Source organism: Hypoxylon trugodes (genome assembly GCF_022578975.1).
Source record: "Hypoxylon trugodes strain CBS 135444 unplaced genomic scaffold F4822scaffold_3, whole genome shotgun sequence".
Lineage (NCBI taxonomy): Eukaryota > Fungi > Ascomycota > Sordariomycetes > Xylariales > Hypoxylaceae > Hypoxylon > Hypoxylon trugodes.
The window spans coordinates 3,738,031-3,762,197 of NW_026250018.1; the positions used below are offsets into that span (position 1 = coordinate 3,738,031).

The 24,167-nt window shown below is 46.7% G+C and overlaps 9 protein-coding genes across 9 annotated transcripts; 3 read left to right on the forward strand and 6 right to left on the reverse strand.

The window, feature by feature from the left end:
- Nucleotides 1-120: 120 nt before the first annotated feature.
- Nucleotides 121-2,533, reverse strand: F4822DRAFT_397176 (aldehyde dehydrogenase). The gene is made up of 3 exons (XM_051457599.1): nt 1,768-2,533; nt 1,488-1,687; nt 121-1,396 (listed from the first exon to the last, which is right to left on the reverse strand). Exons 1-3 carry the CDS (start codon nt 1,896-1,898, stop codon nt 216-218), a joined length of 1,512 nt encoding a protein of 503 aa, XP_051317362.1. The 5' UTR covers nt 1,899-2,533; the 3' UTR covers nt 121-215.
- Nucleotides 2,534-4,461: 1,928 nt separating this feature from the next.
- Nucleotides 4,462-6,353, reverse strand: F4822DRAFT_436809 (4-aminobutyrate aminotransferase; the record flags this gene model as incomplete). The annotated part of the gene is made up of 4 exons (XM_051462342.1): nt 4,462-4,508; nt 4,579-5,735; nt 5,898-6,068; nt 6,337-6,353. The coding sequence occupies 4 exons, from the start codon at nt 6,351-6,353 to the stop codon at nt 4,462-4,464; spliced, it is 1,392 nt and encodes a 463-aa protein (XP_051317363.1).
- Nucleotides 6,354-6,508: 155 nt separating this feature from the next.
- F4822DRAFT_190619 (fungal-specific transcription factor domain-containing protein) lies at nt 6,509-9,156 on the forward strand. Its single transcript, XM_051453556.1, has 3 exons — nt 6,509-6,936; nt 7,031-8,025; nt 8,088-9,156. Exons 1-3 carry the CDS (start codon nt 6,690-6,692, stop codon nt 9,048-9,050), a joined length of 2,205 nt encoding a protein of 734 aa, XP_051317364.1. The 5' UTR covers nt 6,509-6,689; the 3' UTR covers nt 9,051-9,156.
- A 961-nt stretch (nt 9,157-10,117) lies between these two features.
- On the reverse strand, nt 10,118-11,573 carry F4822DRAFT_190700 (uncharacterized protein). The gene is made up of 3 exons (XM_051453557.1): nt 11,096-11,573; nt 10,903-11,046; nt 10,118-10,848 (listed from the first exon to the last, which is right to left on the reverse strand). Exons 1-3 carry the CDS (start codon nt 11,460-11,462, stop codon nt 10,802-10,804), a joined length of 558 nt encoding a protein of 185 aa, XP_051317365.1. The 5' UTR covers nt 11,463-11,573; the 3' UTR covers nt 10,118-10,801.
- Nucleotides 11,574-12,179: 606 nt separating this feature from the next.
- On the reverse strand, nt 12,180-14,710 carry F4822DRAFT_442532 (uncharacterized protein; the record flags this gene model as incomplete). Its single annotated transcript, XM_051462995.1, has 7 exons — nt 12,180-13,414; nt 13,466-13,508; nt 13,556-13,616; nt 13,665-13,779; nt 13,851-14,457; nt 14,504-14,536; nt 14,603-14,710. 7 exons carry the CDS (start codon nt 14,708-14,710, stop codon nt 12,288-12,290), a joined length of 2,094 nt encoding a protein of 697 aa, XP_051317366.1. The 3' UTR covers nt 12,180-12,287.
- A 1,010-nt stretch (nt 14,711-15,720) lies between these two features.
- Nucleotides 15,721-17,398, forward strand: F4822DRAFT_190854 (erythromycin esterase-domain-containing protein). Its single transcript, XM_051453558.1, has 2 exons — nt 15,721-16,682; nt 16,756-17,398. The coding sequence occupies exons 1-2, from the start codon at nt 15,866-15,868 to the stop codon at nt 17,382-17,384; spliced, it is 1,446 nt and encodes a 481-aa protein (XP_051317367.1). The 5' UTR covers nt 15,721-15,865; the 3' UTR covers nt 17,385-17,398.
- A 2,139-nt stretch (nt 17,399-19,537) lies between these two features.
- On the forward strand, nt 19,538-19,812 carry F4822DRAFT_427448 (uncharacterized protein; the record flags this gene model as incomplete). The annotated part of the gene is made up of 2 exons (XM_051460738.1): nt 19,538-19,654; nt 19,720-19,812. 2 exons carry the CDS (start codon nt 19,538-19,540, stop codon nt 19,810-19,812), a joined length of 210 nt encoding a protein of 69 aa, XP_051317368.1.
- A 155-nt stretch (nt 19,813-19,967) lies between these two features.
- On the reverse strand, nt 19,968-20,793 carry F4822DRAFT_442540 (uncharacterized protein; the record flags this gene model as incomplete). Its single annotated transcript, XM_051462996.1, has 1 exon — nt 19,968-20,793. Exon 1 carries the CDS (start codon nt 20,535-20,537, stop codon nt 19,968-19,970), a length of 570 nt encoding a protein of 189 aa, XP_051317369.1. The 5' UTR covers nt 20,538-20,793.
- F4822DRAFT_190864 (alkaline phosphatase-like protein) lies at nt 20,794-23,647 on the reverse strand. Its single transcript, XM_051453559.1, has 5 exons — nt 22,771-23,647; nt 22,600-22,718; nt 22,450-22,538; nt 22,320-22,398; nt 20,794-22,264 (listed from the first exon to the last, which is right to left on the reverse strand). Exons 1-5 carry the CDS (start codon nt 23,285-23,287, stop codon nt 21,050-21,052), a joined length of 2,019 nt encoding a protein of 672 aa, XP_051317370.1. The 5' UTR covers nt 23,288-23,647; the 3' UTR covers nt 20,794-21,049.
- Between the last annotated feature and the right edge of the window lie 520 nt (nt 23,648-24,167).

Sequence of the window (24,167 nt, forward strand, 5' to 3'; positions counted from 1 at the left end):
CCTCTCACTGTTTATCAAATCTCGAATTACATCGGTGTACCTAGGTATTCAGCGGTTAAGGCTTTGAAACTTGCCGGTACTGGATTATTCTAACATTCACTCCCAAGTGTGACAATTACGTAATCATGAAATAGGGGCGATGAGCCGGATAATTCGACTCAGTTGACGGTCGGAAAAGGGATTCCTTACCCTCAAAACACGGCTATCTGGATATTCTAGAGTCTGTTGCCCATATTTACATGGATGGCCTTGATTTGCGTGTACGCCTCTAAACCCGCTTCACCAAGCTCCCGACCGATTCCACTTTGCTTCACACCGCCGAACGGCACTCTCGGGTCACAGTCTTGGCTACTATTGACCCACACCATGCCCGCTTCAATCTCAGCGGCAACGCGATGCGCTCTTTCGAGATTAGTCGTAAAAACGGCAGCTCCCAGTCCGTATGTGGTGTCGTTTGCAAGAGCTACGGCTTGATCCTCGTCGGCGAACTTTGAGATAACGACAAATGGACCGAATACTTCTTCCTGCCAGATGCGCATCGATGGAGAAACGTTTGTAAATACCGTTGGGCTAACATAAAGCCCCTTGCCGTTACTATTGATATTGAGAGGCTCTCCGCCAAATGCGAGGGTGGCCCCCTCGCCTTTCCCAATGTTTACGTAATCCAACACACGCTGGTACTGGGCTTTAGATACTTGGGGTCCCTGATAAGTATCTTTACCCCATTGATTCCCAACTTTACTTGTACTCTTAGTAGTTTCGAGAAATTTAGCCAGGAATTCATCGTACACTCGCTCGTGGACTAGTATCCGTGACGTCGCGGTACAAATTTGACCCTGGTTCGACATAATGCCTAGGTGCGACCACTTGACAGCCTGTTCCATCTCGGCGTCTTCAAAGACAATCAATGGTGATTTTCCTCCTGTCTCGAGGCTAATATTCTTAAGAGTCTTTGCGGCAGCGCCCATGATAGCGCTTGCAGTTGCAGTACTGCCAGTAAAGGCAACCTTGTCCACCAGGGGGTGACTCACCAGGACAGACCCCGTCACATTCCCTAGACCATTCAAGAAGTTAACCACACCAGGAGGGAACCCTGCTTTTTTGACCAAAGTCCCTAAAACAAGGATACTCAATGGAGTTTGCTCTGCTGTTTTGAGAACTACCGTATTTCCACAAGCAAGGGCCGGCCCTAACTTCCAAGTTGCCATTGAGAGAGGATAATTCCATGGAATTATTTGCGCTACCACTCCTACCGGTTGGCGAATCGTGTAGGCAAATTTCTGATGGGTGGTACTAATAGTCTGGCCGAAGACTTTGTCTGCCCACCCAGCATAATAGCGGATCACACCTACGGCCTCTACGAGGTCGTTTTCTAGTGCCTCGAGGTAGGTTTTGCCTAAATACAATTTATTGTCAATGGTATTTACTCATATCACTCGGGCCGCGACTCAAGGAGTAGAGGTTTCGCGTTATGGGGAACAACTTACCATTATCCCATGCATCTATAGTAGCAAAAAGCTCGCGATTCTCTTCGATAAGGTCCGCGAGCTTGTAGAGGAGAGCTCCGCGGTCTGAAGCCGAGAGTAGTTTCCAAGAAGGACCCTTAAGTGCTTTACGAGCTGCTTTGACCGCATTATCAACATCTGCGACGCTCGCAGCTTGTACAGTCGCTATCTTTTCTTCGGTGCTAAAAGGAGTCAGCTTTAGCTGATTTAAGAAGGATACAAAGCTCATAAATCTAGACTTTTGAAGGTAGGGGGGACTAACGCTGGATCAATTGAGTCTACGCTGCTCCCATCGGCTGATAGGAGAAATTCGTTATTGATGAATAGGCCCGTCGGTTGGGCGTATTTGACTCCATTCGGAGCCACCAAGTCGATAAAAGGAGCGGACGCCATGATTTTTGATAATCGGGCAAGTTCAAGCCCCTCGAGCAACTTTCAAAAAGACGGAACTTATTCGCTCAGTTTAGACAATTATAAAGTGTTACGATAACATTGAGGTTCCGAATATCTTATCGGATTATTGGGTTCTATGTATTTCCGGGACGGAACGTTGCTGTCTTCGTTCGGAGAAGGTTGCTACTACCCGAGTATGATTCCGTATCCGGGTGCCTACCCGCTTACGTAGAGAAGGAGCGATCTACGGGGCTTCGATCTATCATGCAGTTAGGCAATTGGAAAGAGGGAAGTTATCACCTCTAGCATCCAAGGAAGGTGCCTGTCTGGTGATCGAGGACCTCCTGACTACTTTAGAAGCGGGTTGGTGATTTAGTGGGTACTGTTAATGGGTGGATCTACTCGGCGCGGAAACTTTCCATTCTCAGCAACGTACGATGATTTCCATTTAATTTACTTATCTCGAGTCTCAAAAAATAGACACTATCGAAAGTTTTTAATAAGATAAGCGAATGGGTTACCATTACAAATCGAATGACTTGACGTATTTAAAATACGCTTATTGATACAATGGCCGGGCTAGTATCTTGTTTTGAATAGCGAAGGTCGGGGTTCTGTAGGGGCAGAGGGGATACAGAACGGCTTATGTATGATCCTACCCCTCAGTCAAGATGGTTTCCATAATTAAAGGGGGGCGGGGTAGTAAAGGCTTAGATAATACACATGGCTATTAGGTAATCTTTGTGGTGATATGGTATTATGTAAGTTTCTTACCTAATCAATATAGATGTCTTATGTGAGTGGGTTATGTAATGTGGCTTTCTTAGATAATCCAACTTTGTTGATGGACGCTTACATAAAGAAGTCGGATTTGGGGTTAGGAGCCTAGGGTCAAGGATTAGGGGCTAGGGTTAGGGTTAAGTGAGATCTACAGCGATTCCATTCACCCACACTCAAGCCTGCCTACCCGCCTCCTCTGCTACAGCTCGAGGGATCTCCTCTTCTAGACTCGTGCTCTGCGGTTTCCATCCTAGTAGTCCCATAGCCCGTGAACCTAGGCCCCTGGCATTCGTTCCATAGAAGACCGACCCAGCTGGAAGTATGATATCAGCCAGGGGTCCATCTACTTTTTCAACCTTAGCTCCCGAATCTAATAAACCCTGAGATACCGCACTCTCTACGACTCTTTGAGATATCTCCCCAAAAGCCTTGTGAGAATACGTTAGTCTAAGCCGAACAACGAACGACACTTGAAACATTTACTTACAATTTCTCCAACTCCGGTAAGGTAAATGCCATTCCCAGACCAAATATCACCGCTATTGTTCCCCTGGGAAGCTTCGTGGACTAGTTTTGAAACGAGCTTGCCCAGGTCTTTTATATGCACATTGCTCCACTTGCTTAAGCCCTCTCCCACCTGCACCCCTTTACCCCTTTCCAGTGTAACCTTAGCGAGGTTGGGGATTTGGACACTGCGCTGGTTCACCGGTCCCTGACCTTTTCCATAGATGATAGGCGGGAAGATCAATGCAGTCTTGATTCCAGGGTTCTGTTCAGCCACGTCTAGTATATAATTATCGACCACCCTGCTGCTCTTATGTGCTCGTATCAAGTCGCGAATCTCCGACGCCTTTTTCAAGTCGTCATAGACAATCGAAGAGGCGGATCCTGCAACAAAGGATGGTGACGAGATGTCGCCTACAGCTAAGGCAGAGGCACCAGACACTTGAACCCAATATGCTATTGGCAATAACGCGTCAGGACTAACATAGTATTATAAATACCAATTATAAAACAGAAACACAAACCAGGACTGGATTCTTTACGCTGCGATAGCGCCTTGTGAATAGTTTCCACGCTCTTCAAATGCTTGTTGTGAGCAAGGTCTGTTTACGATGTCAGGATAAGCTGGTATAAGTTATGATATCAAGAAGACTAACGCAGGATGATGTCTGCTTTCGATGCATTATCTCTGATGATATCGATATCGTCTAGGCTTCCCTGTACGAGCTCTACCTCAGGAAATTTGCTAGATATGATCCTGGCATTTTCGTTTCCACGGACAAGCGCGGCGATGGTATGCTTGATACCACTCTGGGATAATTCATAGAGAACCTGGCCGCCGATGTACCCGGAGGCGCCTGTCCTGCCCCAAAGTGTAAGCAGTTGTAAGTCTGGTACTTAGTATGACAGGGGTGTTCGTTGCTTCCTACAGAAATATTTTAGCCATTTCCTCCCACAGAACTATTCTGATGGCAACCCTGATCACTGACAAGACCTTCAAGAAGTTGAGTACCTGAATACGTCGAGTATATCACAACTTCCTATTATTAAAGTAATCCATAAGACGCATGAGATAGCTTCAATGGGTCGAATACTTAGATGAAAGAACACCATGGCCCTTCTGACCCCGCCGTCCCCACAATATTCGATATCATTTACGATAGATGGGTGGGACTGTCGGGGAAACCTTCCAATTCATCAAGTAGCTAAGCTAATGGTATTACTTACAGCCCAAGTCCCTGCCAGGCTCTAGATCGCAGCTAGACCGCTATTACGTCAACTATCCCTTTGCGAAGATACTGTCGAGTATACCAAGAAGGATATCGGCTACGAAGGAATGTGTTAGTTACACATCCATAGGAATTCGTTCTATGGAGACGAGGATGTAGGTACTTACCATGTTGTTTTTCGAAGATGAGCATCGGCCGTAACCGAATAGTTCTTTCCCCACATCCCCCTATGTTTAGCCCCTTTTGCTTTGCGAGCTTAATCACTTCATCCCTTCGCGGACTATCCCAAGCGATGAAAGTCCCGCGATCCTTGCCACGAAGGTCGAGGAGTTCCTTAGGGTACTTGCGGGCCAGTTCTTCCAGCTTGCCGTAAAGATATTGCCCCACTTCCGCCATTTTCTGCACCAAGTTGAGTCTTTCGATCTCGTTATACAAACCACGGAAAAGGAGCGCTCTTGCGGGATCGCCCATCCAAGTATTAAATTGTCTGTACGGTAGATTTGGCCTTAAAGAAGTATCGCGGTAATAGAAACCAGCGGCTTGAGCTTTCTTCGAGAAAGTGACGATATCCGGGGGTGTTTTTAAGTTCCAGTGTTCATGCGCCCAGAACTTGCCCGTTGCCCCCACTCCTGTTTGTACTTCGTCAACAATCAGTAGGACGCCTTTCCGTGCAGTTAAGTCTCGTAACCCCTGGAAGAAGGCAGGTGATGCGTGGTTGTCGCCACCCTCTGATTGAATTGGTTCTACAACCACAGCCACTACTGGTTTGGGAAAGGAGTCGATGATCCTCTCGGTTTCGCGGAGGCACCGTTGTTCCTCAGCTGCGTTTTCCGCTTCGTGTTTAGCTAAAGGATATTTTAACTTAGGAAATGGAGCCTGAGGCCAGTCAAAAGCCGGAATATCCAATTTATGAATTGGTTTGCTTCGAGTGGTGGATAGGCTACCGAATAGCCGCCCATGGAAGCCTCCATTGAAGCTAAGAATGGAATATTCTGGGGCTCCGGGAGCCTTATTCTGCATTGCAGAACTGATCTCCGCATCACTAAACGTAGCATTGCCACGCTCTTGGGTACGACGCCAAATAAAAGCCGCCTTGTATGCAGTTTCATTCGCATCAGAACCTGTTGTTGCAGTGAACACTTGATTTAAGCCCTTCGGTGCTGCCCGGAGAAGCCCGGTGGACAGTATCTCAGACCATTTTGTCGAAGGGAAGTTTCCTATGGCGGGTCGGTTGATTATTGCTGAAACCATTTCGGGTGATGAAGCCACCTTGGCAAGATACGGATTATTGTATCCTAGAGGTATAGATGCTATTTGAGCAAAACTGTTCACCTTGTCAACTGGCTGAACTGTCGTGATTGGAGTGCCAGAACGGTAGCTTAGTATATACATACACATCTAATAATTTATTGCCATCACCGTCAACCACGCTACGTATATTAGATATAACTGTTAGAGTCCCTACTGGAGCAAACGCGTGACGTACTAGTTCCCGACTGATTTATTGTAGTCTACCAACATATTCGCACTGCGAACGTCGAATACTTGATCCAGTACCTTCAGAGCGGCCTGCGAGCGAGGTCCCGGGACGGGAGTTTGTACTCCAGGACGATCAGGTTCATCTGGAAATAATGATGTGCGCTTCCGTTGTATGGTGCTGGAAAATCCCCTTGAGCATCGTGCTGACGGGCGCCATCGTACGGCTCGTAAAATGGCCCGTCCGTCTTGTAATGCTATCATGATAGTTAGTGGAGGGAAGATAGTTTTGGTGACGGTAGTAAATCCCAACGTCGAAAGTTTCGATATCGAGTGCTTAGACGATTACTTACGAGATGTGTCTTTGTCACTATTTACTTGTAGTAACTACCTTGATAGGTACCTAGGTACTTCTCTGAAAGACCGAGTTGGAAAATAGGAGAGCTTACATAATGCGCGAGATCATCGTAGCCCGAGAAGAATATAGACAGTTTACTTACCATGTAAATTCCGGGTGTTGTATGGCCGGGGAAACTTTCCTTTTCCATTTCGGCTTGATGAGGACCCAAGTGGGGCGCGATATCAACGCCGTCGTTAGTGAGTCCCACCCTAGTCGTGTCCCTCCTTTTTCTTCCCCTCACTTTCCTACAAAACAAATATTCAACGCCGCGGTGAACTTCCAACATATGGCGTGCGATATAACAACACTTATGGAAGGTCTTTCCTAGACTTCATACCCACCAACTTCGTTCAGCCGGTACTATTTCGGGTTTTCGCAATACCTTTGTTCCGCTTAGTGAGCATGGGTGGTGACGCTACTGTTTCGCGGTCACGGTCCTTCACTGGTTGCAAAACCTGTCGGACCAGACATGCTAAATGTGACGAAGGCAAGCCCGAATGTGAGGTCTGCAAGCGGGTCGGTATCACTTGTGAAGGATACGAGCCACAATTATTTTGGATTACCGATGATTCCGTCCCCGATGTCTCCACATCTACGGAGTTACGGAAGAACAACCGCGGAGCGGGCTTTAGGTACCCACTCTTTTCTGGCAGGTGCCCCCCCCGCCATTCATTTAAAATATCAGTCACCCTCATATTCCGCGTATATCACGCTTTGCAATATGAAAGCTGACTTTCTTATAGAAGGTTATCGCCGTAAGATGAGTGTGCGCATGAGCGAGAGCATGTGCAAGAGTTCTGCCACGGAATTATTACTCCAAATAGACTCCAAATGTGAAAGCTGTGAGGCGGGCCGCCTTTATTCAGAGCATATCGTGCTTGGTCCGTTTAGTGTTTTCGATGCGAAGCATTCAGAGCCTATTATGGATGTCTTGCCGTCAACCCCCGATGACCCAGTTGGCCCGGGTTCTTATGCAATGTTCCTTGACACTTGCCATAACCGAGAAGAGCAATTCGAAGGAGCCGACCAGCAAAATTGGGTCGAGTTCACCAGTGAAATGAATATGGACATGTTCCTAAGCCCTGTGGACCCCTCTTTGAATAATCAATCCCAAGACCACCAAAATTTGATGGGGTTATCAGGCTTAGAGGCTTCCAATTTCTTGAATCTGGATTCCGAATACGAAATTGGAATAGAACCAATGATTGACAATGTGGCGACGGGCGGTAATGAAAGTCTAGCTAATCCTAGGCGCCAGGAAGGCGAAGACGACGAAGCAAGAGCAATAATACCATTGACTCCATCCCTTGGGAGTCAGGGTATCAGGGATTATGACTCGTCTGGAACACTAGATCAGGCGGAGCATCTATTGAGGTACTATAAACATCGCATCACGCAGCCCACGTCTAGAATCCAAGCTCAGCGAAAATCGCCGTGGCAGATCTTGTTTCTGCCTTGCGCGTTGGAGACTTTCGCTGAAATAACTTTGTTTGGTCGTGCATCTCATACCCGCTCAGCTGTGTTATATTCTGTATTAGCCAATAGTGCTTTTCAGCTTCATACGGCCACATCCGAAAAGGCGGATCCCATATCCTCTCGCTGGCTTGAACTGGGCACTAAACATCGAGATACGGCGAAAGACCACCTTCGCCAGGCTCTGCGGACCGAGATGTACGGGCCAAACAAATCGAAGTATAAGGAACTACTGATGGCTATGTTAGGCTGCGCAATAACAGTTGTAAGGAATTTCCACATCGCAGGGGATGTTTTGGATAAAACTCACTGATGAATGCATGATAGCTTCGCGGGAATGCTCAAACTTTTAAATATCTTCTTTTAGGCGCCGAACGTCTCATCCGCCTTCGTGGTCTAGACTCGAAGAAAACTTTCAAAGTCCGCCTCCTTCACCACATGTACACGTATCTCCGCATTATGGCCGAGAGCACCGCGGCTGGTACAGAATTCAAGGAGCATCTGGATGAGCAGTTCGAATTAACGACCCCGTCTGCTGTTACACTACGCCAGTTCCACGTCGCTGAAGAGTCTTTGACCTTAGGCCTAGACCCAGAACAAGAAAAGGTAACGGACTTGGGGTATAATGACATCCATCTAGAAGTTCAAGGTACATGGAAAGAGACTTTGTTTCCCACAATCTATGGGATCCCCGAGTCTCTTATCACACTTCTGTCCCAGGTAATCTCGGCCGCAAACGGCAAAGCCAGATTGGAATCCATCGCTCAAAAGGATGCAGATGTTTCTGCAGCATTAGCGAGCCATATAAAAACACTAGAAAACAGTGTATGGTCATGGACCCTTCCTGCAGCGCAACTCGGACCGGCGAGACCCCAGACTGATGAGCGCCAAGATCTTCTCGAAAACCCAAACACAAGGTTCATGGTCCTGGCGATGCACCAAGCCGTCATCATCTATTTTTACAGGCGTATATATAACATGAGCGCGATGATGCTGCAGCATCTCGTAAAGCAGACGCTCGATTACTTGCAACCTTGTGTAGATGCGGGTATCGAGGACGAGGACTTTGCTGCCAGTATTGCTTGGCCCGCATTTATTGCTGGATGTGAAGCAACCTCACCCGAACTCCAAGCTCGCGCGCAGGAAAGCATCTCTATCATAGAAAGTAGAGCCGCCGTCTTCACCCCCGAGCCTGCTAGTGTAGTCATCGCCAAGGTATGGGAGCAGCGGTGGGACACAGGAGATTGGACACTGAGCTGGCCTGCTGTGGTGCCACCTGCTATAACTTGAAACGGATATATCCTACATTAAATTAGTTCAAAGAATTTAAACCTATCTGGAGATGTATACCCACGCCGTAAAAGCTGGCGGCTAACAGTACTCGATCTTATGGCCGGGACTACCCCAAGAACGACCTATCCGACTTAGTCGCCGAAATCTTTCAATCACGCCTGAAAAGCCTCCCGAAAAACGTTAGTTGCTTCTTCCGATAATCTAAAATCATGAGAAATATCGTGAAAATGCCAATGACGATGCCTGGTACTCCGATAGCTATAGCGATGATGGCTTCTGCAGTTAACCCTTTTTGTTCGGAGTTTCCTGATCCCCGAATGTGTATTGTGGTGGTATTAAATACTCCCGGTGGCGTCAAGCCATCATATGCAGCCATTGACCGGTGAGGTTGACCCGATATTAAGCGGTATTCGGTGGCGCCTCGTCTCGTTCGGTTACGCTTGATTGAAATGTACCCTGTACTCTTGACCCGCCGCTACATGAGACGGGCGTCCCAGCTCAAGGCTTAAGGGTATAATAGTCAAAATATTAATGGGAAAGAAACAATACCCCAAACACCCAGAAATCCCATTATGGCGATCGGTTTTCTTATATCATCTACCGCCGATCCCGTCAATTCCTGGTGTTACAATTTCGTGAACAGCAAGGCGACTAAGAATAGTATTTAAGTCGGCAGCCGGCTCATAATACAGCGATGGGCGTGATACATGGTATGCGAGGGATTTTTGTTACCCTGTGGCGCAAAGTAGTGTGACCAAGGGCCAGGATTAGGGAGTAGGGTTAGTATTTATATCGGTAGCCACTACCCATTGGGCGAACGCCATCGTTGTCCCCAAATTAAAATATGAGATGTCGGCAAGGCATACATACTCCTAAGATCCTTCAGACGCCTCAATTTCCTTACTCAATGAGGATAGGTGCGGTAGGACAAGAAGCCAGTCCTGGGTCAGTAGTACAACATTGCGCTATTTTACCTGATACTGTGCGAGGGTAAAATTCATATTTATAAAGACAAATCGATGTTTCTGTCGTATGACAGTTAATCTGCGCCTAATTTCCTCTAGTTTTGTGCGACTTTCTCGGGGGCAAAAAGAGACATCCAAACGTAAACTCGCAGAACCGCTCAGCTTTGTCCATCTAGGTCTCCAATTAGCCTTAGAAACTATGGGTAAGGAAGGGAAATTGGCAATCAACGGAATGTTCCTGTCTGGTTCTTGCTGAGTACTAGGCTGGGTAAGGGAAGTCGCTTTCCAATCTGAGACACCCCTGAGTCACCGCTCACCAATGAAAAGATTGACTCGACAAGAGAGAAAAATTGGGGAGTCTAGGAAATTTCTCTACGGTTACCTAAGGACTTACTATCCATAACGCTTAGTAATTCAGATTCCTTCTATTAATAGCATCACGACCTATCAAAGCTCGCTTTTCGCTGGTACATTCCTCGATTAGGCCAGTAGGGTTTAAGGGTAAGGTGTATATTTTACTCTTGAAATATCTTACATTCTCCTAGGTGGCTTTTGGCTAGGGGCTTGAAATTATGATACTGAATGAATTGAAAAGTTAATATGATATGACGTCCACGAGAGCTGTTAGGGGTTTGGCCACGTCGCCAAATATCGCATTCCAACACCACCAACAACATCCCAATCAATGAATAAGAAATAATATTAAACTCGATCGCAGACAAGATACATCACCACCATTTTGATTAAATCAAAGTATTGAAATCCTTCAAGAGTTCGCAGATATTACTCTGGAACCCAAAGTCGCTTATTTGGAACGAGATCGCTTATACCTATGCATATTAATATACAGACCATCCACTTCTGCAGGTCTGACTTGAACTTACAGGTGAAAACGTGCGTAAGAAATGTTGCTGAAATGAGCTCCCAACAGTCCATCTCCTGGGGTTTGGATGGTCGATTGCAAGTCCCAAGAAACGTGTTGTTGATGTCTAACATAGCATAGTTCCCGTCCCCGGTCCCATATAGGGCTATTAGTCGTTAGTAACTCTCAAATCTTATAGAGAAAGGTAGACTTACTGACAGCCCCCGTAGCTCTGTCGAAAAGTGGAAAGGGGTGATCGGTACCATGCCCCACAGCGTCGTCGCGATTATACATCTCGAATCGGTCGACGATCCAGTTCCTCGGAGCATCCGCGCTACAGCCATCACAGGCCCATCGGCCTTTACTGGCATCATTTATGTTGCTAGCCGAAATGGACACTGTATGACCCATATCCGAGCAACTGAGTAGGGCATGATCGTGTATTTGCAATTCGTTTGAGCTAAACGTAACTCCCACATCCGTAATGTCGTTATCCTTTCCAATATATACCGTAAAATCCGCATTAACATTCGTAGCCCCCAGGGCCACGATAATAGCTAGTATTATCATAAGAGGAATCATTTCAGAAATTATAAGTTATAATCTGAAATTGGGAGGCGTATTGAAATGAAAGGTTGGTAGTTCTGAGTGGTTGCTAAAACCGTCCCCAGTAGGGCAAAGAGATGTCCGAGTAATTGGTGATGCTTCAGACCATTTAGTAGGCCCATAATCCTGTTTTATGGGGATGCGGGTCTTATATATAGTAGAAATCGAGGTGACTCTATTATATAAGGGTACCATCACATCATGATCGGGACATCGGATAGGTCGACTGTCGGTTATCGATCGAGGACAATTTCAGAACCAAGCAAAAATCGAAAGTAACCACATACGTAAGAACAGAGCCTCCAATTGGCTCCTGTGGTTATCATATTTGATAATCGGGAGTTGGAACGAGATATCATGGAATGTGACTTGGATATATTGAGATAAGATCACCTCCCTTGGCATAGGAGTAACCGTAATAATCGAGGCGAGCCCTATGATTGAAACACGCGAATTTAATACTAGATTCTTAACGGGGATAGCTTTCGAGTTAACAGGTAGATTGGATGAGACTTGTGCCGTGTCTAAGTGTATTAAGGGGAACCAAGCCCTAACTTTCGACGTAATACTAAACAAAGTTACCTAGATATGAGTTCAAAGTCAGAGCCCTATCTTCTCAGACCTTCTAACCAGATATTTTATTATGTGAGACATGACTTGGAATTTACATCATAGTCAGAACTTGGTATACAACGGGCAGATCCCATATAGTCGACAATGTCCCCCAACCCATGCCAGCCCGTGCTAAGTTGAGACATTGAGAGGAGCCAAATGGCGATGGGTTGCATCTCAAGGTAGTCCCTACGTTGGTACCCACCCACTGGGTGTCGTAGAGTCTAGAAAGTGACGGCGAGGAAGACGTCCTAGATACTGTGGTCCAGGGAGGCTAGCCTCACCACTTCCAATCCCCAGAGTATGCAAACTCCATACAAACGGGGCCTTACTCTCAAAGTCCCAGTCCAATCGCGTCACCAATTGTGGGTGCTCGTATCTAGTTGGGTCGCAGCTTTCGGAAGCGAGGCACTCTTTACTCATCTCTTTGTGAGATGGGTCCCCAAATGGTCGGCATAATAGCTCCAGAAGGTCAAACGACAGTTGTGATGGAGAAGCTTGAACAGGTAGTGGGGGGTTAAGGGTGGAAGTAGTGGGCGCGTTAGTGGCAGAGGTTTCTTGACTCGTTTCATCGAAAGAATAGCTACCAGGGAAAGATGTAGCGCCGACTTGGCTTAAACTAAGCAGGGACTCGTAGATGGTGGATAATCGATCATGGAACCGTGCGGCCACAGGATCCAACGACCCGCAAAATGTTAAAGCCTCCAAACATAATTTCGCATTCGCCATATCTCCTTTCCACGTTAACGGGTCAAGGTTAGCAGCTTGTTTCTGCGAAATTGCGTGGAGGATTATTACGCAAGAAGTATACGTTTGGAATCTGTTTGATGCGGTGTTAGTCGCACGCTTAAGAATCAATACGAGTTTATTGGTGGAAACGGACATCACAAGCCAGCACCGTTTAAAAACACCGTTATCATCTAGGAGGATCTTGATGATTCGAGCAGAACTGCTGGCGGCTGACAAGGCTCGCTCGCTCTGCTCCTTCAGCGTGCTCTCACTCGGTTGCCATAATATGCCTTGATCAACGCCTCTAGCTGAAGACCTCACTAATTGGGAAGCGATACGACGAAATAAGAGCATATTTGCGCCGAGGTAAAGTAAGTGAACATGACATATCGACCGCCTAGCTTCTACAGGTAGGCTTGTCTGTCCAATACTCTCAAGATGCATTATTGGAGGCATCTTTTCATACCAAGCCTGGAGATCTCGCATTATGGACTGTATGGAGAGTAGGGTAAAGTCCTTGAAAGCTAGATGCATCTGAAGTATATGAGCTTTGAGCATAGCAATTTTAGCCATCTCTGTCTGGATAGCTACTAAAAGTTAGTGGCGATGTGACCAATTAGTAAATAGAATGACTTTACTTTCTGAGATATCTGAGGAATCCCCAACTTCTAACTGAGAAGGCTGTAGGGGTTAATACTAAATTCTATATGAGCGAGTGCCATAATTACCGAAATTCTTCCTAGTAATTCTTCATTCCCAGATTTACATCCTAGAGTGGCGGAAAGCCAACTGAAAATCCTTAACGTGGTATTCTATTACCAATGACAGAGTACTCACGTTGATAAAAATATCAAGGTCCTCCAAGTTTTTCTGTAATCAAACCAGACAAGGTCTTTAGGTGTAAGTATTTCCGAGTCTAGACCAAATCTTCGACATATTCCCAAACCGATATCTGTTTTTGTTAGTCGCCTTTTTTTTGGGTAATAACCTATTTATGTATGGGTTAATCGTAGATTTACGCACCTACGTAGGCGAGAGACGCGGTAGCCTTTTTGAATATATTATACATGCCAAATAGCGTACACACCTTGATTGCATCCATGGGGCGAGTCTCCATAACATCATCGAGGTGGTGCTGGGCAAGACAATAGAAGATATCTTCAACTTCTCGGTCCGTCTCGTCCTGGGAATACTGACATCCTACAGCCGCAATGGCCATCAAACAGCAGAGGTCCGATTTCTGGTCACGGCCGGAATCGGATTCACCTTGGCTCTGGAACACTGACTGGAAGATCTCCGCTACCTGTGTTCGCGAGAAAACATGAAAAAGTTTTCCGCTACAACTAAAAAACCCATCCACTGCAGTCTGGGTAGTCGAAGCGGTAGGAAATGAGAGGCGGGCAGAAAGCTTAGACAAATGGCCCACAGTCCGGTCAACTGATGCCCCAATTGGATCATTGCTACCGCTGGATTGCCCTGGTTTCCCTGACTGTAGTTGGTCGACAAGCTTTTCTAATGACTCAACACGGGCTTTTAATGCGGCAGATCGCGACTGACCCTCTTCGCCGTCATATACACATTCTTTGTTTTTAGAGGCACAATTCAGACATGTTGGGCGAGCCCCATCACACTACCACATTAGTTATCGACACGACGACAAACCACAGGATACAAACCTTTGCCTTTTTCTCGCGACAGAAATGGCACGCCTGTTTATTCATAAGTGTCTCTCCGAACAACTTCTTCATTTTATGACGGGTTTATAGGGCTAATACCTGAGCAATTATAGCACGTCGCTTTCGTGGTCGTTCTTGGATATCCTCTTCATTGTTTGCGACCTCTGGGCTTCTTCTCTGGGGTAGTATTGGTCGGTATTTGGACATCGGATAGGAGTTTAGCGGTGTCACCAAGATGAATAAAATAGGGTAAGGTTCAGACCTGCTCCAATTCAAAATGAAATCCCCGTAGGTGGCAAATATCTTCCTAGTTATTTAACGTGCGAGAATCGGAAAGATTGTTGGGTCGGAGGCAATTCCGAGGTGTATGATTGGTGTATGGGGTGTATGCGAGGAGCCGCGGAAAACCTAGAGTTCTCCGCGTAAGATATTTTCCGCTTGCTTTTGTAATGTATTGTCACCACCACCACCACAACACGATACTCCGTTTTACGGCGTGAGGTTCGCGAGGTTGGAGCGGGAAAGGAGTTCGGTGCAGATACAAATAAAAACCCGCTCGTGGGTGTGCGAGAATCCGGTACCTTCCCAGTGGTTATAGCTAGTACCTAGGTACACGATATATCGGAATTCACCTAATTTTCCCTCCCAAGCACCATCCCAGAAATCTGGTTCAAATGAGAGCAGACGGGGCTCCAAAACTCAATCTTGTTACATAAGCGGACAGCCCCTTTTTTGATACATGCATATCATGAGTAAATATGGCCTACTTACGTATTTGAATGTATAGTATTAGGAGAAATGACTATTATCAAGCGACTTATGAGCGAATTATCCAAGGTTGCGCTGGCAAGTCGAAGTTAAAAGAAGCGACCTATCACAAGGAATTGTGTCGGAGCCGGGATGTCCGCACTCGTCATCGAATCTGCATACCTCTTAGGTAGGTTAAATACATTCAGGAGATCGTTTCTCCTCGGATTCAAGTTCTCATTCATTTCGCCAAGAGCCTTCAGTATGTCGAGAGCAAGTATGTTTGTTTATTGCTGCTCCAAATTTTTTAGTAGTTATCGATAATTGGCCCCTTACCTATCATGATGCGCCAATACATGCGTTATTGTTGCGTATTCACAATATTTATAGCATCCGAGCTTTACTAGTTCTAGTATCGGTAGAAGTTCGCTAATGCGAACTCCCGATTCATTGACCCGATATTTTGGAATATAGAGGCACTTCCTTGCGCAGCTTATGACTCGGAGGCGGAGAGGTCCGCATCCCGCGAGCGCTGAAAACAATATATCCGCACCATATGCCACGGGAATGACTGAAGATGGCTATGTACTGTAATATCATCCCGTCAAAATCAACATGCAGAAACTTAAGACTAAGATCTTGGAACTTTCTCGCATTCGTCAAGGCAGTAACAGCGATAACGGGGCCTCCGTGTGCGAGCTATTGCAGAACGAAGTCCACATCTTCCCTTCCGTTGAAGAAGCCAGCGACGTAATCAAAAACTGCTTCAATAGCTTCGGCGACTGCAAAGTCTTGCTTATTGGAGATGCCACACACGGTACATCCGAATTTTATAAAATGCGTGCTGAAATCACCAAGTTCATGATAGAACAACATGGGTTCAATATAGTGGCCATCGAAGCCGATTGGGCGGAGACCGAGGCGATAGACCGTTACGTAAGACATCGACCTGCGTCTAAGAATCAAGCGAGCATTAGGTCCAGTGCACCGGGCGCGGTTGAACCACCAGACTGCAAGCACGTTTTTGCGCGGTTTCCAACGTGGATGTGGCAAAACGAAGAAGTGAATGAGTTCGTGGAATGGCTTCGGAACCACAACAAGAATAAAGACGAACATGACTCTGATTCTGTCGGTTTCTATGGGCTGGACCTCTACTCGTTAGGTGCGTCAATGCACGCTGTCATCGAATATCTCGATAAGATGGACAAAAGCATGGCAGGTGTTGCTAGGGAGCGGTATGGCAAGCTCATGGAGTGGGCCGATAGCCCTAAGGAATACGGGCTAGAGACACTGGTCTCGTCTTTTCAGGGATACGAAGCAGAGGTAGTAGATATGCTCAAATCTCTGTTGAGCAAGAGGCATGAGTATTCACAAACGGTATGGAACGGCGAGGAGTTCCACAGCAGCGAACAAAATGCCCGTGTTGTCAAAGGTTAGTTAGCTTTGGTGTGTCATATTTTATTATACCGGGATATTTGTATTGAAAGTTCACTTACCTTTTCTAGATGCGGAGCAGTACTATAAGGCAATATTTTACGGCCGTCACGAATCGTGGAACCTACGAGACAAGCACATGTTTGATGCTCTGGTGCATATCCTTGACCACCGAGGTGAGTCTTCAAAGGCCGTTTTATGGGCACATAATAGCCACGTTGGGGATGCTCGCGCATCCAGTAAGAGCTGGTCTCGCAAGGAACTCAATATTGGACAATTATGCAAAGAAGCTTTTGGCACCCGTGCACTCACCATTGGCTGCAGCACCTATTGGGGCACGGTTGCAGCGGCTGAGCAATGGGACCACGACATGCGGGTCATGAGGGTCGAGCCAGCGCTTCCGGGGAGCTATGAAGAATTAATGCGTGCTACAGGTATTAAGAATTTCGTGCTTAATCTACAGGAAGGAAGGTGTAATAAGAAATTACGAGAAGCACTGAGAGAAGAAAGATTGCAAAGGTTCATTGGCGTTATCTATGAACCAGCTACGGAGAGGCAGTCGCATTATTCAATTTCCATTCTCCCAGAGCAGTATGACAGTTTTATTTGGTTCGAGGAGACGAGACACGTACAGACCCTAGAAACCCGCCAGCCTCCAACAGGTCTAGGGCCCATTTTATCTTGGCCATTCGGTTTTTAGTTCATTCTTTTGGCATAAATAAATATGTTATATTTCGTCAACCACCTCTGCCTTCCTCCTATCATCGTACCCCTTTCCTCGGCCTATTTAGGGGCTGCTTACTAAGTAACGCTATGCGCCTGGTGACTACGTGGTCTTAACCAAGTACTTTTTAGATATCGACGTACTTCGCGGAGGGAAGGAACATTAGAATTCATTAAAATATTCTAGGCGGTATGTTGAAACCTCCCCTATCAGCGGGTAATCCGTCAATTGCCAAACCTCGAAGTCTCTTTACCCCGAGTGATAGCTAACGCTCCCAACCTTGTTTACTATTCTATTTAGCTCAATCCTCCCAGTTAACTTCCCATTAGTATAATCACATACACCGACCGACGTATCCAGGCAGGAAGTTTATTACGGAGATCGATTTTCGAGGTGCCCGAGAAGCTATGTACATAAGTTGACATTGGTACAATCTAACTAGCAAAAGGAGGCTAATTGGAAGCCGATTAGACTAAACAATAATACTATTGCAGTTCGAGAGAATCTAATTGGTATCTAGCCTCCGTTGCTAGGTAGGGTATTGGAATGTAAGAATTAGCCTAAGTCTGAGCTACGAAGTTGTATGGCTTAGTAACTCTAGATACCTAGCAGCCTAGGTATTATATTCCCACATTGTCGAAGTGTCGTGAATCTACTCCCGGAAGACTCAAAGTGGCTAAGCGCTTAGGTAGGTACTTTCATAAGCATATCAATGACTAGGTAGGTATTGCTTTACCACGGCAATCTTCGTTTTCTATCACAAGTGTTTTTTTTTCTTTTTCAAAACGATACCTTACCTCATACGAGTACGAATGCGGCAAACCTTACATTATAATAGCAGATGCAAATATTACCCGAATGTACCTAGAAAGATATCCCAGGATGCTAAAGGCTCCCCAGAGGCATATTTTCCATTTCGAGCAGGTAATAATCACTTAACCTATATCAGCGGTATACATGCGGTATGGAGCGGATCTTTCAAATATTGTTGCTGCCTTAGTCAATTATAGCGCGTGTCCTCTATTACTATACCGTTTATGAGGGTGAATTTAGGCTTGTTGCCAAGACATAAAGTGCCCTAATTCGGAAATTATAGCCAATCCATTTGCGCGACAAAGAGGTGATTATACCGCTAAACCGCCAACCGCCACTAAACTTCAGGCAGATATAACGTGTCAACGGACGCCTCAGTCTTTATAGTGATACCCTCGTCCGCTATAAATCAATTCTTTATCGGCTACCTGGGTAATTCCATGCTCAAATTTCACCCTCACGCCTCTCGGATGTATATTATTGATTAGTCCTTCATGATTTATAAGAATTGGGAGAAGAGGATATCTGGGACGATATCCGTTAACCAGGCAAGTTGTCATTCTCGATTTAAAGAATTCCTGCATAAATCCCGACTATATGAAGAACCTTACCAGATGGCTTACTATACTTGGGTACCTACCTTAGGTACTTAATGGATGTTATGGCGGTTGGCTTAGGTGGTTATGCTCACTGTAGTGGTTAGGTACCTAGGTAGGCAATCACAAGCTCAAATTCATTAGAAATATACGGCATGGTGGCATACTGTGTTGTACCTATCTTTGTAGTTACAACCTTGGAAGGGATCGCGCGCTAAAGTCCCCTGTATTTACGGAGCTTCACAGCGCACGTCCCACTAAACGGGAATTGGTGATCGGATTTATAGCGCTTACTCCCCTATAAAGCCGTATAGTCACAGCACTTTTGTAGCGAATTTTTAAGATGGATCTCCGGATTCGAACTCAAGGTTAAATTGCGCTGTAATTATAGGTCCTATAACCCTGTAAGTTTAGCCTTTACGGTGCTAAGCTTTGGAATACTGTATATACCTAGGTATGCACGATATTACGACGATAAATAGGGGTAACAGTACCCCCCCCCCCCCCCCCCACACTGTAGCGGGTGATGTCCACAAGTACCTACTTCCTATGAGATCATAGACATCATCCTTGCAAGATCCTCGTTATAAAACTACTTCCTAGCGAAAGAACTTGAGAGATTGCTTTATGATTGTAGTTAGAAGCAGAACCTACTATTATACAATATGGAAGGCGAACTACCGTCAAAAGAAGGATTGCATTAAGGGCGGATCCGCCTCGATGGCCCAGAGCGAACATGATAAGCAGCAGAACTTCTTCGCTAAAGCTGGGGAAATTGCACGTAAACCTGTTGATAAAGTTACTAAGGAAGATGCAGCGCAGGTCCAAAGGGCAGAGGTGAGTTATCCGCATTTAAAAAAAGAAAATAGGCCGGGTACCTAGGTAGGATTGACATAGCGTAGGCGCGTGCTCTAGGGGAACCGCCTGGAAAGGGGTCGACTTCGGCCGACGTGCAGTCGCTCGCAGATCAGAATGAAAAAAACAAAACCTCTTGAATAAAATATGACACTTAATGAGGCGACCCAAATATCGAACTTGGTCTTGCGCGATCAGACTTGTATATAGAGTGATTCGGAATAAAACCCCCCACATGGCCTCATAGGGGTATGGTGACGAGAAATTCGTAATCAGATGTCCAATGTTCAACTCTTCAAGGTCTCCTCCTTTTTCTCTCGCGCGCCTTTTCCTTCTTAACCTCTGGTACCAAGTCCCGATGTGTTAGTTCCAATTTCCAACCCTTCGGCCATTCCATCTGCGCAAGTTGCTCCGAAAACGCCACACTTCTATGATGGCCGCTCCCGCAGAGACAGCCGACGCGTATCGATATGTCCTTTCCTTCTTTTCCATCTCTCCTCTTCTCGGCGGTCTCCACGGCGCCGCGAATATCAGATTGAGCCTGGTTTAGTATTTCGCGGAACCTAGGTTCGCATGAAAGACCATCCCGTATGTGGCGAGAATGGCCCGTATGCGTCTCTCGTAGAGATAACGGGGGATTCGGTATGAACCGTAAATCATACTGCAAATTCGGTGGCGGCGACAGCGGGGTATGGCGGTCATGCGACGTGATATAGAGGGTCTTATTAACCTCGGATGATGGGCCGCTGCTTTCCTCAACCGAAAACCTGAGACTATCGTTCCGAGACGCGGGCGGCGCGTCCGGGGATGACGGTAAAAAATATTCGCATATAGCGGCGTACAGCCAAGCAAAAAAGCTTAACATAATAAAGATTACCTAGACACCTATGCAGGGGAGGTATGGTTGGGCTTGAAAAGAAAAGAAATCAAATGTGCCAACTCTCCCTTACCTCAATCATTCTATTTTGTAGAGGAAAGTCGTGACGACATCACGTCAATTAATCGTAATGCGGAGCATGACACCTACGCAAGCCCATCTACCCACTAGCGTGTTAAATGCCTTTTAACTAAACGGTTTTCAATCGAATGTTCATAAGGAGAGATTCTCGTAGTAAATTAATGTGGAAGGGCTTGCTTCACTCTCTCGGTTCTGGTCATTTGTTGCCGCTGTTGTTGGTGATACCCGAAGCGAAGCGGACCTATAAGCCGAAAGTCAATAGACAACATCCATAAAGTATCTCAATACATTAACATTAAACTATATACACGACGCTATAATCCGCCGCTGAATCGATGCACCTTACCCTACTCTAGCCATTTTCGCTCGTCACATCATCTTTCCAATCCTCAACTCCCGGCTTCACGATCAAACCGCTCTTAATGCTTGTTCCCACAGCCCCCCTCCGTCCCATTCCCCGGCTTACCAGGCACCTTATTATCCGGCCTAGCCAACCCCAGACAACTCGCCATCTTATAAAAAACATCAATATTTCCATACACACCCCCAAACGTTTCTTGACACGGCCCCATAGCAAAAACCGCAACATCAGTAAGCGAATGCACACCGGCGCTCTCAGTAACCGATAGTGTGCCATTAACCACGAAACCATCGGGACTATCCGCTGCATCAACGAATAAATCCTCTTCGTCGAATCCAGGCGTGCTGCTCACAACCTTGCGGGGCGATTTATGAACACGGTAATCCTCGCGATGGTCCGGGTTCGCGCCAAGACCTTGCGCGAATGTGTACCGCGGATCCCAGTTCATGGGGAAATTCGGGCCTGTGCCGTAGGACACTCCCTCGACTGGAACCGTGTACTGCGATAGCCCGGATTTCTCGTATGTACCGACGGCTTTGCGTTTCTCGCGGTCGGTTTCTTGCTCGGAGAGGTACTTAGTATCGACGCCGCCGTAGACATCGAAGCCGTGTCCGTGGTCAGCGGTGACTAGGATTAGGGTGTTTTCCAATTCGCCGATTTCTTTAAGATGTGCAACGGTCGCGCGCACGGTATCGTCGAGTTCGAGAAGGTCGCCGAGCGCGCGGTCATAGTCAAGCGCGTGCATTTGCTTGTCGATGGATGCGCCCTCGGACATGAGGAAGAAACCCTTGTCTCCGCCCCGGGTGTGTAGTATATCAATAGCCTTCAAAGTCATCTCCTTCAGGCCAGGTAGGTCGGTAGCGGGACTCTTCGAGCCAAGAGGGTCATTCTTGAAAGTCTGAATGTTGTCTGTGAAAACGTTGCGATCTAGCCAGACGGGCAAATTGGACTGGCAGAAGATTCCAAGGGCTCTGCTGCTATTCCCAAGATTCAGCAGAGAGGTTTTGTTTAAGCTAATTTCATAGCCAGCGTCTGAGAATGCTTCGTAGTAGTCCTTGCCTTCGTAGCTTCCCGACCCGGGGTAGAATTGCTCGGCACCACCGCCGAACCAAACATCAGGGCCGCCGTGGTTAGTCCAGGAGTAATTGGTAAGTGAGTTCAAGCCCTGGTCAACAAGAGCGCCGTAGGCGTATCGAGATCGACTGTGGCTGGTGAGCGCGATTGGCGTCGCATCTGCGATGAATGCAGTTGAGACTGCGCCCCAAGCTGAATCCTAAACAAACTGTTAGCACGAGTCTCTTCATCTAGCGAATCATGAAAGTATTTACCCAAGTGCGCTTCAATAACTCCACGATAGTCTCGACTTTAGGATCATCAAAGTAATCCGCAGATGAATCCACGTACACGCTGAGTAAATATCAGCATTTAATTCCGACTCAGAAGCTCCTCTAATCTTACCCCATAGCGTTGACGGTACTCTTGTGGCCGGTGTAGAGGGCGGAAGCCGAATTGGCACTGTCGGTGATGAAGCTATCAATTGAATGGGTCTAGCGTTGTTAGCTGATTAACCAGATCGCAGATGAAAGGATGTGTTCGTCGTAGACGTACCATTTGATGTCCGACAACGGGGAATTGATCCATCTGCAGCAGAGATTGATATTTCCCGTTGATGCTCTTGTGGCCGAGAAGACGAGCGGCGGTAATCATGTTCGTGGTCATACCATCACCTATCAATAATATCAGTATCAAACTACACGTTAAGTTGTTCAATAAGCATACCAATAAAGAGAATCACATTCTTAGCCTTCTTCTGCGTAGCCAAAGGCCGAACAACCCAGTTCGCCGCCGTTGTCTGGTTACCATAATAGCTCAACGTAACAACATAGTTTCCAGGCTCATAGATGGCGATCTTGCGGTAGATCTTGGACGCGACATTGACGACAGATGGCGCGTGTGCATCTTGAGCGAAGAGGTCTTCATACCACTTAAAATCCCATTTCTCAAGCTCAGCTTCCTCGATGCCGAAGAACTCAGCGATGCCCTTAGCTTCGCCTCCTTCCTTGGTAATAGTGACGGAGAAGTTCTCATCCGGCTTGCCGTCATTGAACGCTTCTGAGCCATTGACCGGGGCATGTACTTCGAGACGCAGGTCAAAGTATTGACCAGGTAGGAAGTCGGATTGGTCAGGAGGTAGCACACAACCTAGGTCGGGGCAAGCACCTAGGCGTTGAAAGGTCTGGGCAGAGGCTACGGATAGAGCCGCTGCCGCTACTGCGAGGGAGCTGAGTTTACCCATATTGACTCTTCGTGTCGCACAAGCTGAATATCGTAGCTAGTCAAAGCACAAATACCGTATGCTAAGACCTTGGGGAACTCTGACATTTTATAGCGTATGTTGCGCCGAGCCTCCCACGAGCACGCATTGCATGTATTCGTATCGCAAGCCACGCGGTTGACTGGTCCATGATGCCATCCGTCCTGCATGGGAAGGTAGCTAAGGCCTTGGCCGTTCCTGAGAGCGTAAAAAATCGACCGGTCAGATCTTGGCGACAGAACAAATCAGGTAATAATTGGAGAGAAATATAGTAGAAATATCCGATAGTAAAGGATAGCGGCGGCGCTGCCGTCAAGCGTCGGTTACACAGGAATCATCGAAGTCGTTCATCGCACGTGTCCGATCAGTAAGTTTAGCATCTCAATAGCCATGATGGCCCATTCAAGAATGAGAATGCGTCGGCCCTATGGGCTACTATCAGTTTATCATCCCCAGACCTCGACATAGCCCAACCTCTTTACCTGACAGACTTGAGAACCAGCTGAATGGTAAGCTTCAACCCCATTGGCTTATGAAAGACATAGGCTAGCAATCAATAACGGATAACTTAACAGTCAATATAATTCATTGCTACATACCAAATGCAGAAATGGTGAGCTCTTCCGGGCTTGACCTGGCGAAATAATAGTAATACCAGGTTGGGTGAGTTGGCCGACATCCAAGGCTGGAAGGATCTCGACCGATGTTGAATGTGGAGATATTCGAACAAGGGTCTAAAAACGTGGGCTTAAAGGACCACCGCGATTGGTTCTCTCTCTCAATCAGGAAGATATACCACGAACCGGCTAACGTCTTCCATCTTGTGGGGTATACCGGCTGCCCGGGTCGTGAACCAGAAACA

Bases quoted from the DNA above. Each gene is read 5' to 3' on its own strand.
- F4822DRAFT_190619 (XM_051453556.1), top strand. From the start codon at position 6,690: ATGGGTGGTGACGCTACTGTTTCGCGGTCACGGTCCTTCACTGGTTGC. The intron at 6,937-7,030 runs GCAGGTGCCCCC...ACTTTCTTATAG, and splicing joins TAGGTACCCACTCTTTTCTG to AAGGTTATCGCCGTAAGATG. The intron at 8,026-8,087 runs GTAAGGAATTTC...AATGCATGATAG, and splicing joins TAGGCTGCGCAATAACAGTT to CTTCGCGGGAATGCTCAAAC.
- F4822DRAFT_190700 (XM_051453557.1), bottom strand. From the start codon at position 11,462: ATGATTCCTCTTATGATAATACTAGCTATTATCGTGGCCCTGGGGGCT. The intron at 11,047-11,095 runs GTAAGTCTACCT...AACGACTAATAG, and splicing joins CAGAGCTACGGGGGCTGTCA to CCCTATATGGGACCGGGGAC. The intron at 10,849-10,902 runs GTAAGTTCAAGT...TAATATGCATAG, and splicing joins TCTTACGCACGTTTTCACCT to GTATAAGCGATCTCGTTCCA.
- F4822DRAFT_190854 (XM_051453558.1), top strand. From the start codon at position 15,866: ATGCAGAAACTTAAGACTAAGATCTTGGAACTTTCTCGCATTCGTCAA. The intron at 16,683-16,755 runs GTTAGTTAGCTT...TACCTTTTCTAG, and splicing joins AAATGCCCGTGTTGTCAAAG to ATGCGGAGCAGTACTATAAG.
- F4822DRAFT_190864 (XM_051453559.1), bottom strand. From the start codon at position 23,287: ATGGGTAAACTCAGCTCCCTCGCAGTAGCGGCAGCGGCTCTATCCGTA. The intron at 22,719-22,770 runs GTATGCTTATTG...TATTATTGATAG, and splicing joins GAATGTGATTCTCTTTATTG to GTGATGGTATGACCACGAAC. The intron at 22,539-22,599 runs GTACGTCTACGA...TAACAACGCTAG, and splicing joins CCGTTGTCGGACATCAAATG to ACCCATTCAATTGATAGCTT.
- F4822DRAFT_397176 (XM_051457599.1), bottom strand. From the start codon at position 1,898: ATGGCGTCCGCTCCTTTTATCGACTTGGTGGCTCCGAATGGAGTCAAA. The intron at 1,688-1,767 runs GTTAGTCCCCCC...GACTCCTTTTAG, and splicing joins GTAGACTCAATTGATCCAGC to CACCGAAGAAAAGATAGCGA. The intron at 1,397-1,487 runs GTAAGTTGTTCC...AATTGTATTTAG, and splicing joins TATAGATGCATGGGATAATG to GCAAAACCTACCTCGAGGCA.